General features: G+C 40.2%; 1 protein-coding gene across 3 annotated transcripts in view; it reads left to right on the forward strand.

Moving 5' to 3' along the window:
- AGBL1 (AGBL carboxypeptidase 1) overlaps positions 1 to 13,474 on the forward strand; it is a 554,941-nt gene that overhangs the window by 511,732 nt on the left and 29,735 nt on the right. The window contains exon 18 of one of the 3 annotated variants that reach the window (XM_035714839.2): positions 12,372 to 12,997. The exons of the other annotated variants lie outside the window; for them this stretch is intronic. Within the exon in view, the coding sequence (XP_035570732.1) occupies positions 12,372 to 12,381 (10 nt within the window). The 3' untranslated portion in view covers positions 12,382 to 12,997. Of the gene's footprint in view, positions 1 to 12,371; positions 12,998 to 13,474 lie in introns of those variants that run through there. 3 annotated transcript variants of the gene reach the window in all.

Genomic DNA, 13,474 nt, shown 5'->3' on the forward strand with positions numbered 1-13,474 from the left:
AGTGGTAGATGAGGGTATCACAAAGAAAAAAAATGCAAAAACTCAAAAATGCAAAAACTCATTTCTCCAAAATGGAGAAATAATTGCTCAGAAAGAAATATTGAAGAAAAGTATGGAAGAAAAGTGAAGAAAAGAATTGAAAAATGAGACTTAACACAGCCTTTTAAGATTGAATGGGCTGAGGCCCGGGAGGACATTTTGGGAAAAAGTTTACCAGCCAGAGCCATTGCTCCTTTAAGGCTGTGCCAGGCACTTAAGACCCACATCCTGAGGCCAGAGATAAATGCAAAACTGATGCTGACCTCAAGGAGTTCTCAGTACCAAGCCTGCTGGCATGCAAGTGAATGCACGTGCATATGTGTGCATTCCTGAATAAGAGAAAGGGAGACTAAGCTGCAATATGGTAATAATAATCACTCTTTCACCTACTCACTAAACATTCATTGACAGCCTACTATGAACAGGACCCTGATATAGGCACTATGTCTCTTTAGATAAATAAGGAGACATGGCCTCCTACTCTGAGAGTTTATGTTCTAGATGGGAGTGGGGGTAGTATCAGGAAGAGATAAAATAACAAACATGAATAAGATCTATGGCCTATAGGAAGATGGAGAGTGCATTGGACAACAGGAATTTGGGTAGAGTGGGGGGTCTGAGTGACTGGGAAGGGAGTGTGTGTGTGTGTGTGTGAAATAAAGTAGTCATGATCAGTCAGAAAGATACCTCATGCCTGACACAGATCGATGTGTCTCCCTGCCCAGCACATGATGAGTTCTCAATGTGCTGTAACCATTATTATATTAACCATCACAACTACAGTGAACTCCCTTCATTCCTCTTTTGCAAGAGAAATTATTAGGAATATGATTTTCCTCTTTCCCTCCTGATATATTTTTTATTTCTTCTATTTCATACTAGCTGAGAAGTGAGAAAGAGTTAAATGCAGTCATAAAGCATAGAGGCTGTTCATTAGGGTCTGATTTATAAATGTTTTACACTGCCACTCAGGCATGTTGGCACTACATGATTACAAATTATGCTTTGGTACCTGGTTCTGCAGCAGGGGTTGCTGTTCAACAACCAAGCCCAGGGAGCTTGGTTTTTGGTAGGCTCCACCATCACTGATATTTCTTTTCCTCTGAGTGTCTGCATATGTATGCAAGTGTAGACATACATGTACCTTGAGGAACACAATCTTCTGTGCTTTGGAACATGTGAATAGTCCTGCCACCTGCCACAGGTAAATCTGTGCTGTGAGTGTGTCCTTTGTGGGTAGGAGGAAATAATGAGGTGAAGGAGGTTGATTAACAGCTATTTGATTACCTCTTCCTTGGCATTTGGCTGTTCCTGTCCCTCTGGCCAGCCCATTCAGGAAGACAGTGGGAGGTAGGAAGCTGCATCAATCTATTTCCTGCCCTAATGGAAGTCAGTGGAATTCCAAGATATGGGGTTTCTTAAGATTAGAAGTTGGTGGGGGGGAGGGAGTCATTTATTTTATTTCATGGATGGAAGGGGACTTATCAAGCAACCCCGTCTTCCTCCAAGCCCCCAGGCATTCCTGAAGTCTGCTTACCTAAATTCTTCCTGGGGGATTCTGTTCCCCATTTGCTGTTCAGTTTCATTTAAAAGCATTTATTATGTACCAACGCTAGGCAAAAACACACTTTCTGGGGGTGCTGGGAGCAGGATAAGAAAATAAGCTAAAAACCTGATATCTGCACTCAGAAAGCTTGAAATCTAGCAGCTGCTAATGCTAATGATTGATCTGGATTGTGCTCACCATTCAATGTACCAAGGACTGTCTCAAGAACATAGTATCGCATTAATTCCCATGACCCTGTGAGTTAGGTAATATTATTAACTCTATTAAACTTGTACCTAAAATGAAGCTTAAAAAGGTTTAGTAACTAGCTCAACCCATAAGAGGGCTTAGGAGACTGAATATCAGGGTTCATACCTTGGCTTACACTGTTAATATCAATGTTACTTAAGTAACTATCAAGTTACTTAAACTTCTGTTACTGATTTTCCCCATCCATAAAATTGAAGTAGTAATGTATCTGGCTTACAAGGTTGTTGTAAGAATCAAAGAAGATAATATATATTAAATAATTACTATTGGGTGTTGGCATGTAGCAAGCACACCACAAATGTTGTGTTTCTCAGTATAGCTTCATCAATGTCCTGAATCTGCCATCAGGATTCCTCAGAAGAGACCAATCATGTTTGAAACGGCCAACTCTAGACTTTACATATTTATTTGCATTTGTGAGTTAACTGCCAGGTTTAGCCACATGGTCAAACCAACTAGATAGTCATTAAATATCACAAGACAATAATATAATGTAATTCTGGAGATAGCAATAGCTGATAGCATCAAGTCAAATCTACAGAACCAGGGACCCCTGGGTGGCTCAGTCGGTTAAGCATTGTACCTTCAGCTCAGGTCATGATCTTGGGGTCCTGAGATTGAGCCCCTAGGACTCCTTGCTCAACAGGGCGTCTGCTTCTCCCTCCCCCTCTGTCCCTCCGCCTGCTCTTGTGCTCTCTCTTACTCACACTCTCTTTTTCAAATAAATAAATAAAATCTTAAAAAAATATCTACAGAGCCAGACACTGTTTTAGGTGCTGAGGATTTGGCAATAAATAATTTATTTGGCACTTTGGGTTCAGAAAAATGAGGAATAGAATCTTGCTTGCCTTCCCTCCTAGTTGTGTGTTCTTACACAAATTACCAACCTTTATGACAATCAGTTTTCTCATTTTATGAAATTGGAATAACAACAGCATATACCTCATTGAATTATTTGGAGCTTAAGTGAGTTGAAAAATACAAACAATAGTCCCTGCACAGAGTAAGTTCTTAGCAAATGTTATTTATGTAAAGGTTGCAAGAAAGTCTATTTCACAGAGAACCGACATTTATAGACAGAGCTGATAATTTATAACGTACCCTCTACAAAAATGGTAAGATTAGTATTATTAATCAGGTCCTACAGATGAGGAAACTTAAATAGTTTATGGCAGTAGTCCAAAGTGACAGAGCAGTCACATTGGGTCCTCGGATTGAACTCACCTTTCCATAATCTAAATGTATTTCCCCACCATGTTGGCCACAAGCGTTAGGCAATAGTCACCGGTTGCACTGACGACATGCATACATGTGAATAGTCATGGAAGGGTCTGAAGAAGAAGGGAGTAGAAGAGGTGGATGTGGGAAATACACTGCATAGAATGCCTCATTCTTTAGGAGAGATGTGATCTATAGAAACAAATGTTGTTGCTGGTTGATGTGGGGAGAAATGGAATGGACAGATATATGATTTGCCAAAAGGTTTTCTGTCAGTGTACTCAGAAATCAAAGAGGAGCCCATGCTGCCACCTGGCAGGAGGTGAATTGCTGTAGCCACTAGTTAGAGAAGTGGAAACAATTAGAGAGAGAGATTCTGTGCATATAAATAGAAAGAGTGTGAGGATATATGGGTGCTGTGTGGTGATAGGTAATGTGACAGATGAATACGGGAGCTGGAAAGGCATATAGAGACTCTGGATAAATGATTCCTATAAATAAGTATTGCTCATAGATATTTTGGATGCTTGTCTATTTATGAACATTTGACATTCACCCCTAAGGAATTGCATATTTCCTCATCAAAAGGAAAAGCAACCGTGAAGCCAGTGACTGGATGTCTGATTAGAGCTTTAAACATTTACATCATGTTAGCTGCCGCAACCACTACTCAGGCTCTCGCTCTAAGCTTTTGGGGTTTAACAGATGTCTCACATGTGACATGTCCAGGAAGCCATAGTAATCACTGCTGGTGATAGCTTCCTCCAATTGCTGAGGTCAGTTTTCTTCTAAAAAAAAAAATCCTAATTTTTTCTTCCTGTAATAAGTAAGAGAAGTCACCATCCCTTACTGAAGGCAAAGGTATTCATGGTGTTTATTAGCCATGATGCCCTGTATAGGTGACAAGCTTTTTGCGTTTTATTTATTTTTTAAAGAATTTATTTATTTATTTATTTATTTATTTATTTATTTATTTATTTATTTTGAGAGAGAATGTGCAGGTGGGGGAGAGGCAAAGAGAGAGGAAGAGAGAAAACCTCAAGCAGACTCCAGCTCAGCATGGAGCCCCTCTCAGGGCTCCATCTTATGACCCTGAGATCATGACCTGAGGTGAGATTGCGAGTTGGATACTTAACCAACTGAGCCACCCAGGCATCCCGCTTTTTGCATTTTAAATTTCAGAAAGCTCTGTATGAATCACAAGCATGGCACAATAATAATTTTAGGAATATGATTATCTGTATGCAAGGAGTTGTAAAGAAAAACACATAGGCTTGAGATCAAATGGACCAGAAACTCACTGTGTGATACCAAACAATTTTGTTCCATGACTCTCTCTTTTCTATTTCAAAAGGTGGATAACAGTAACTGTTTCAAAAAATTAAGTGCTATACATAACCTACTTAGCCAGGGCTTGGTATATAGTAGGGTTTCAACACAAGGTAATCGTTATAATTACTCACAATAGTCAGAGCAGCAAAACACTGTTTATCCCCATGGCAGACATCTTGGTGTGCAGAGTTTGTCTCACTATTTAGGTGACATAGCTTTGCATGAACATAGGAAGCAAAGAATCCCCAAAGGAGCTGCCATAAGTTCTTTCATCTTTAGTGGTATATAGGAGGAAAAGTCTACTTGCTCTGTATCCTGGTCCATTTGCAAAAATAACCAAGCCCAGAGGGACACCTGAATCTATGGTTATGAGTTGTGGTAGTTAAATACTGAACAGTACATTGATTTTTCTGCTAACTTGCTTTGACTCATGGAAAAATATCTTGAGGCCTTCAGTTTTCTCATCTGTGAAGGGTCAAAGAAGGAAGGAAGGAAGGAGGGAAGGAAGGAAGGAAGGAAGGACACATGGAATGGAGGGATGGAGGTAGGATAACTATAATAGTCAACATGTATTGAAAGTAGACTTACTCAGAAACCATTCTAAGTGCTTTCTGCAATAGTTCATATCATACAATCAACAATCCTATGACTTTAAGGAACTTTTACTGCCCTACTTTGTAGATGAGAAAATGAGTATATAAAGAGTTTAAGTAACTTGGCCTGGTAACTGGTATAAGCTAAGAGTAAATGCTGGACCATCGTATGCAGGGCTTTCTTTTATACCATACTGGTAGAGGATACTACTATACTACATGCTTTTATACTAAGCTACCTCCACCAAATCAGGATATTGAACTCATTAAAGCCCTCAGTTACCCTTTAACTCCAAATGCCATAATCCTTTTATGACTATTTCATGGCAAGAGGACATCAGGAAATTACCAGTCACTGACATGCACTTATTGGAGCATTGACGAGCCCATGTTCAATGAATTTACCCAGTGGGCAGGTGACAAGAGTTACATTGGATACTCAACAGTGCAGCAAATCACTCTAGATTTCATACCACCATGATATGAATATCTAGAATTTAAGTTTGAGTATTCTGCGTCAGCCAATTCTAGTGGTTGGAATATGGTGTAGCAAAAAACAACCAAAAATCTCTCCATATTTTGATTTTTCGTAGCACTTAGAATCTGAAATGATTACATTTGTTTACTTGCTTATTTCCTCTCCCCCCTTTACCACCACATGGGCATATTTGTTCTCCCTGGAGTAGGTATCCTGTTTACTTTTTCATTCTAGAATCCCCAGCACCCATAACAGAGCTCATGCACTGTGGGAATTACATAAATAGCTGTTGAGTGAACAGTGAGTGAACACAACAATGATAAACCCTAGTATAACACTCTACATCATCTCCCTGAAGCTTAGAAAATGCTGGCAGATATAATATTCCATTTGATATTCATCAACAGCCCCATGAGAGAGCTAAAATTACTCTCCTCATTTTACAGAAGAGGAATCAGAGCATCAAAGAGGTTATTTGAATTATCCAAAGGCATACAACATGTAAGTCTCCAATCTCTTTGACTCAAAGCCCCACACTTTGTATTTTGCCACATTGCAAATGAAACTATGATAGCATTTTGAAGGTACCACTTCACGAAGCATTTCACAAACATAGGCCCTTGATATAATTGGATCAGTAAGTGAATATAGAACCAATTTCTACCTTCTCAGTTCCTTGATGACCCTAAAGAAAATAGAGAATGTACATTCAGTATACCTAAGAGATAAACCTCGTGCTCCTAGATATAGTCACTGCACTCTCTTCCCAAAGCAAAGCCTTATCTTCATCGATGAAAGTCTCAGCCACAGTGTGCCATACTCAGCAAAGTGCTCTACTGTTTCCATCTCTACCTCCCTTTCTTTTGTGCCCCATCTGAAGAAATCAGAGTCTGCTGTTAGCCTGCTCAGGTTCAAACTCTAGCTCCCCCTCTTTATTTCTGTGAAGATTTGGGGTGAGATATTTAACCTCCTTATGCTTCAGACCTTCACAGAGTTGTGGGACAATTAACTATATGACTATATATGAAGCGCTTAGTTCTACACCTGGCATTTGACCAAGAGTTTGGTCATCATTATTTTCATTGTTATTAGTGTTCTATCATCCAGATGACCTTGCCTCAGGCATCTTCCCCACCCCCCGGGGTCACACTGTGAGAAACAGCTCGTCCTTGTCTGTCATCCTCTTTACCTTCCTTCTAATTCTCATAGTTAGAGAATAAACTATAAAACCATAGTTTCCTTTCATTATAGCCCTAAATATAAGAACGAGATCATTTGCTTTCTCATAGCCAGGATATGACTCAAAATAAACATTCCATTGAAAGAATTAGAAGTCATCTTGTCAAAAGAAGGACAATATAGCTTTTAAAAAATATTTTTAAAAATTGTATTTATCTTATTTTAGAGAGAGAGAGTGTGCACTTGTCCATGTGCAAGCCTGGGATGGGGGGCAGGGGAAGAGGAAGAGAGAGAAAATCTTAAGCAGGCTCCATACCCAGGACAGAGCCTGACTCAGGGCTTGATCTCACAACCCTGAGATCATGACCTGAGCTGAAATCAAGATTCAGGTGATTAACTGAATGAACTACCCAGGTGCCCCTAGATTTTTTTTTAAATAGTGACCAGGATCACGGCCTATCACTTCCTCATTGTGCTGTTCCTGACTAGTCTGTTGAACCTCAGTGTCAAATGCCATCCCCTGGTGGCCTGAGCAATGCTTACCTCATATCAGTATGGCATTGATCCCACATTTGAAGGCAGCATGTAAGTTGGGCTCCTGTTTCTGCAGACAAAACCAGGTGGTGAGGGGCAAGGGGATGGTGGCTAATCCACTTCCTCTTTTCAGCAAATAATCATTGAGTACTTACTATTTGCCAAAGAAGGCACTATGCTAAACTCTGGTAAATCAACAACAAATAGAATGCCATGTCTGAACTCAAACAACTCATTGGAGAAAAGGTTGTATTATAGAGAAACACTACACAGAGCCACACAAGGCAAAAGTTCCGTAATAGAACCACACTTTGTCTACCATGTGCCCATCAAACATGGGCTGCAGAAATTAGGAAAGTTTCTCAGAGAAGACAATATCATAAGAGAATTTGGAAGAATGGATAGAAATGGGATACCTGGGTGGCTCAGTCGGCTGGGCATCTGCCTTCAGCTCAGGTCATGATCCCAGGGCCCTGGGATCCAGCCCTGTGTCAGGCTCCCTGCTCAGAGGGAAAGTCTGCTTCTCCTTCTCTATCTACCTCTCTCCCTGCTTATGCTCTCTCTTGCTCATTCTCTCTCAAATAAATAAATTAAATAAATAAATAAAAAAGAAGTTACACAAAGTGAGTACTAGACCTCCTGTCTGATATAGGCATGAGTTGCAAAAGCATGAGGTGAGAGCACAGCACCCTTGACAGATATTGACCATACCAGTGTGGCTGTGGCATGGAGGGTACAGGGAATGTGAGGGGAGAGACAAGTAATGTCATAAAAACACATGGGATCCCTGGGTGGCGCAGCGGTTTGGCGCCTGCCTTTGGCCTAGGGCGCGATCCTGGAGACCCAGGATCAAATCCCACGCCGGGCTCCCGGTGCATGGAGCCTGCTTCTCCCTCTGCCTGTGTCTCTGCCTCTCTCTCTCTCTCTCTCTGTGACTATCATGAATAAATAAATAAAATCTTTAAAAAAAAAAAAAAAAAAAACACTCACATCTCATGCTCCAGGGATTTAGGTTTTATCTATGTCTTAGGAGTGGGTAAATTCTATTGCTAATCATAAATGACTATGATCATTATATAATTAATTAAGATTTTCTCAGCCCTCAATCTTCCTTTGCCCGTATTGGTCATAGTCTGGATGATACCAGTATGACACTTCCTTCTAGACCATGCTGAAAGTGCTGGCACTTCAATTTGCTCTTGCCCAGAGCTGGCAGGATGCTAACTCTACATTTTACAAATCAACTCTCCCACTAGGTAGGTGAGAATAACTTTCTGAATTTTGTGGTATGTATTTCAACTTACTGGCCTCCTCGGGAATGTGGGATTCTGTATGTGGGAAAAGTAAAAACAGTAGTTAACAAAATAAATCTAAATGCCAAATTACATTTGGTACTTTAAATTTTATTTTCAATAATGGGTTTTGATATTTTAGTGAAGGGACATAGTGTTATACTTAAAATGGGACCATCCCATGTGAACAAAGCTATGAGGGGATGCCATCCTTTGTACCTCTGAAAACCAAGAGAACAATAAGATGGCAATGTGTAGGTGGGCCAGGTGGGGCTTTGGTGCTAGATATTTTAGGTTCAGTTGTATTCTTTATGGCATCATACAAAAATAAATGAGCATTCAAAAGAAACAAGATATACATTGGTGTAAAAACCAAGGAGACTAAATTAGTAGATGTAATTTAAAGCAGAGGAAATAGGTAAGATTGAATTTAAAGACTTGAGACACTGCTCTATCCCTGAGATCCAAATTTTTAAGCTTTGTTGTGAATGCCAAATATACAATGAATCTATACCCTTTTGTGATAGGAAAAAAGGGAAATCATAGCCATCACAGAATGATGAGCACATATCTTGGTGTTTCATTAGTGTCTGGATCTGGATCATGTTGTTGGGGCACTATCCAAGAGATGTGCAATGGTGTATCTATAATTTGTCAGAATGATAAATTGTCAATGTGGTTCATCCAGTATATGATCAAAAAGAGAAGTCAGAATGTGACACCAGATGAAGTTAAGGAATACCAGGCATAGGGGAGCTGGAAAAAAATAATCCCTCTTATACACACACTCAGAGAGAGAGAGAGAGAAAGAGAGAGAGACAAGAAGCAAAGGAACAGGCAGAGAAATGGAGTGTAGATTCTTTTGTTCAATGGGCCAGAAGAGAAGCTTCAAGCACTGTGAGGTCACCAGAGAGTACTGATATGTGTTAACAACTTCATGGTGCAAGATTCTCATGTAACTGACCAAGCCACACAAGACTGCAACCTTTAGGGTCTTTTCCAGATGAGAAGTCTTATTTGTACAGCAATTTAGCAAGCCTTTTATGACCTTTCTTCATAGCCCTCAGCCCAGGGAATTTTTGCAGATTTTGTAGCTAAAAACCATGGAAGAAGAATCCAGTCCCCCCAAAGGATGTTACATATGGTACACATTCAACACTCACAGAATTCTAAGTACTTTAATATCTAGTTGGCATTAATGCTTAAGAAATACAGATATGTGAAGGAATCATGAAGAAATTGTTTTAAGGAAAGATGACTACCTAGAACCATATTAAATTGATTCTCACTCACCCTGGGAGTTCATTAAAAAGAGAAGAGCTTTATTCTGTGACTTTACACTGGCTGGTTTGTATCTGGGCTGATATCCAACAAAACTGCTAAAAAGCAGGGCCTGTGAACCATTAGAAGGTATGGGTGGGGTGACACAAACTAATGGAGTGGTAACAGAAATCAGATGTTGAGAAAATAAAAAGCAATCTCAAAGTAGGAAGAAGAATAGAAAAAAAAAGTACTAATTAAAGAACCATGCTTTTAATCGAGGATAATGAAAGAAAGTGGCATGCTCACCTTGGCCCACAGTTTAGGACATTCCAAATGCAAAGCCTTTAAATCATGCAGTTTCAAGGACCAAGCAAAGGCATCATTTTGAAATAATTTTTAGAGCATTTGTATCTTAGCTGTCAGCTGCCTTGGTGGCAGGGTGATAAATGCCTTTGAATTTGAGTTAAGCAGAGTAAAGTCTATGAATCTTTACTTGAATGACTGCTGGACTCTCTTAACGGTCTATGCCTGCACTCCTCACTGGAGACACAGGGGTGTGCCAGTGGAAACATCAGAAGGGGGCTGGGGATTGGAGCACACCTGTGCAAAAGCTACCCATTCCCTCTTCCCAGCAGTGTGATGAGCAGCCTTTAAGCCATGGTGGTGTTGCTGAACCTACTTATCATGGAGATCCCAGCATTTTGTCTCTCCTCCTCCCTGCCCTGCACCCCTGACCATCCTTGGACAGGTAATTGTGGCCATTTTCTCAGTTTTAGTTTCCTTCTTTAGAGATTAATTTGTAGGGACGCCTGAGTGGCTCAGCGGTTGAGCACCTGCCTTTGGCTCAGGGTGTGATCGCAGATTCCCGGGTTTGAGTCCCACATCGGGCTCCTTACATGGAGCCTGCTTCTCCCTCTGCCTGTCTCTCATGAATAAATGAATAAAATCTTTAAAAAATAAAAAAAGAAATTAATTTGTAGACATTTTAGCCCAAGATGTGATAAAGGTGAATGAGACACTGCATGGCACAACAATCCTGGAGAAGAATGTGGAGCATGGTCCAAAAATCATGAGAGGCATTCTTTCATAGGATGTCTGTTTAAAATCTGTATGTCTGATACGTAGGTAGATAGAGCATACAGTACAAAAGAAGGCTCTTTCAGACTTTGCCTTCCAAACAAATACTTCTAATAACAACAATGACCTCTAAAACCCCAACTATCATAAACGCTGATGAGCATTGCTCTGTACCAAGCACTCTGCACACATGAACTCAGTTGGCGAATGCCTCACCTCAAGCAGCTCTTGGTATCTTTCCCACCTCTACAGCCATTATTAAATGGATTCCCCATTTTCACAGGGAGTTCATGAAGGAGAGACCAGCATCATTTTTTTGACTTGACAGTCCTTGACTGCTTATCTGGGCTTGTATCCAACAGAGCTGGAAAACAGGCCATCCCACTACCCACAGGCTTATGATGTGGAGCATATCAGCATGCCCCCTTCTACCTGGCTCATCCCCTCCTATCCTGACTGAAGTGCTTCTGTGTCCCCCTATCCTATCAGACAGATAACTTTGATTTTTTTAAGTGATTCATGTTTATAATTGAACATCATCATCTTGAATTGTCTTAAGATATTCTACAGAAACGGAAGGGAAAGGGAATCAACTTAAAGGCCATTATATTCAATACTTTTTAAGAACTAAGTGCAATCCTCTTGTTCCGCTTTATTTTTTGCCCTCAGTTTGCTAGGAAGAAATCTGAGGCTTAGATTAAGTTAAGTCACATGTTAAAGGTTAAATAGGTAGTCACAGAGCCAGGATTTAAACTTTCCCATGATCTCTTTAAGCCTCAAAAAGGACATTTAAAAGAATCCATGGGCTATATGTAGCTGTGGTAAGAAGGAAGTAGAACATATCTGCCAAAACAACAACAAAAACAACAACAACAACAACAAAAAGAAAAACATCCAGACACACAATCCCTTTGGCATTTAAGCATTGTTATATGAGAACACAAGGATAGAAGATGTACACATGCTTACATAAGCAGGAATATTCTTGGGAGTCTTGGGATTTATTTCAGACCTATTTCAAATAGATATATGGAAAGCAAGAAAGTAGAGGAGGCAAAAAAAGTGTCTGATGAACAAGTGAATGGGAAAAACCATAAGAAATAAAGATGCAGTGTAATTGCAGCCCGATTCCTTCTGGAGTACACTGGCATGCTGGTGCTGTCTGTTCTATAAGGAATACATCAGATGTACTGAGATTACTGTTTCATCAAGATGATATTGGATCTGATCTTTCAATTTGGCCAGTTGGCTGTAGAAATGACATTGGAAGTTTCCAAACAATTTTGTAGCTAGAATGAATATCTAAAATATGGATACCCTTAGTTGCCTTGACAGAGGGGATGAATCGAAAGGTTGCCTTTGGAACCCAGTAGCCAGTTGGCTAGGTAGAATGATTTATATCTTGCCATACCTAGTAACTCATGTGATGCTTTGTAGTTAGAATCATTCCATTAATCAGACAAACTTCCTTTGCTGGCTTAACCAAGAAGCCAGCTCAAGAAACCAAACCAGGAAAAGCCATTGTCATATTGCTTTTGTTTTTTTCCCAGTGACCTGTGAATAAGAACCTGGGATGGAGAATAAGTGTCACCTGTAACTGTGATCCCTATCTTGCAAGTTGGGCCAGGCCTTCAAAGGGAAGATTCATCTGCTGAGACATTCAAGGGGACCAGGTGTAACCCCAGCCTGTAAATAGGATACCTATTCTGTTAAGAAGTCCAGCTACTAGAATGTTGTTCATTCACAAAACAAGCCCACATGGACTCCTTGGCTCACCATAACTAGTGGTATTATTCAATTTGTAGACTAAACAAACTGATTCGCCACACTTCTTTCTTCCTTCCCATGGGCTCCCTGGAAAGAGGCAACCATGCCTGTGGTGTAGCTCTTCAGGGACTCCTGAAGTTTTACCTACCATCCTACTTCTTCACCTGTTTCCTAAACTTTGAGGTCTTTAACTTCTTCAGTGCCTTGTGCTTAGGGCAGCTTCTCCTTTCTTGGTGGGAGGATGCCTTGCTCCACCTTCAGATTTACTCTGATATTCTACTTGGACTCTTGGATGCTCTTTGCCTTTGTGCTTTTCGAAGTAACATCCAGCTTTGACCTTCTTCCATATCTAATGACCCAGCTCCCACAACTCTCCTCAATTTGAAGTCCAGAACCACTTCTTGTTCCAACAGAAAGTCTGAACACATATACTTTGTCTTTCTGTATCATTCCTCAAATGGAAAAATGATTGGTCAGATTGTTTATTTGAATGATTGCCACATGATACATTTAGCTTCAAAATACTCAACAATTACAATTATTAAGTACTTCGGGTACATATGTTTTCATGTCTTACACTATTCATCAACCTGTGATTTTCATGTCCCCATTTCCTCATTCAGATGAGAAAATAGTGGAAGTGATGTCAAAATGGATTTCTCACATTCATATCGATCAACAGAGGTATATCTAGAATGCAAACGAAGAGCAGATTTCAAAGCTCTCATGCAGTCTCAAGCACACTCGGATGCTCTATCAAGGCAACCACAATAATTAGATTGCGGGGACAGAAGGCTTGCTTGCTGGAATCACAAACAGTGCTTGTGAATTCCAGCCAGGTCCCCTTGCACATCTCTTCTAAGTAGATTTTTTGAAGTCAAGAAGG

This window comes from Canis lupus, chromosome 3 (genome assembly GCF_003254725.2).
Source record: "Canis lupus dingo isolate Sandy chromosome 3, ASM325472v2, whole genome shotgun sequence".
Taxonomy (NCBI): Eukaryota; Metazoa; Chordata; class Mammalia; order Carnivora; family Canidae; genus Canis; species Canis lupus.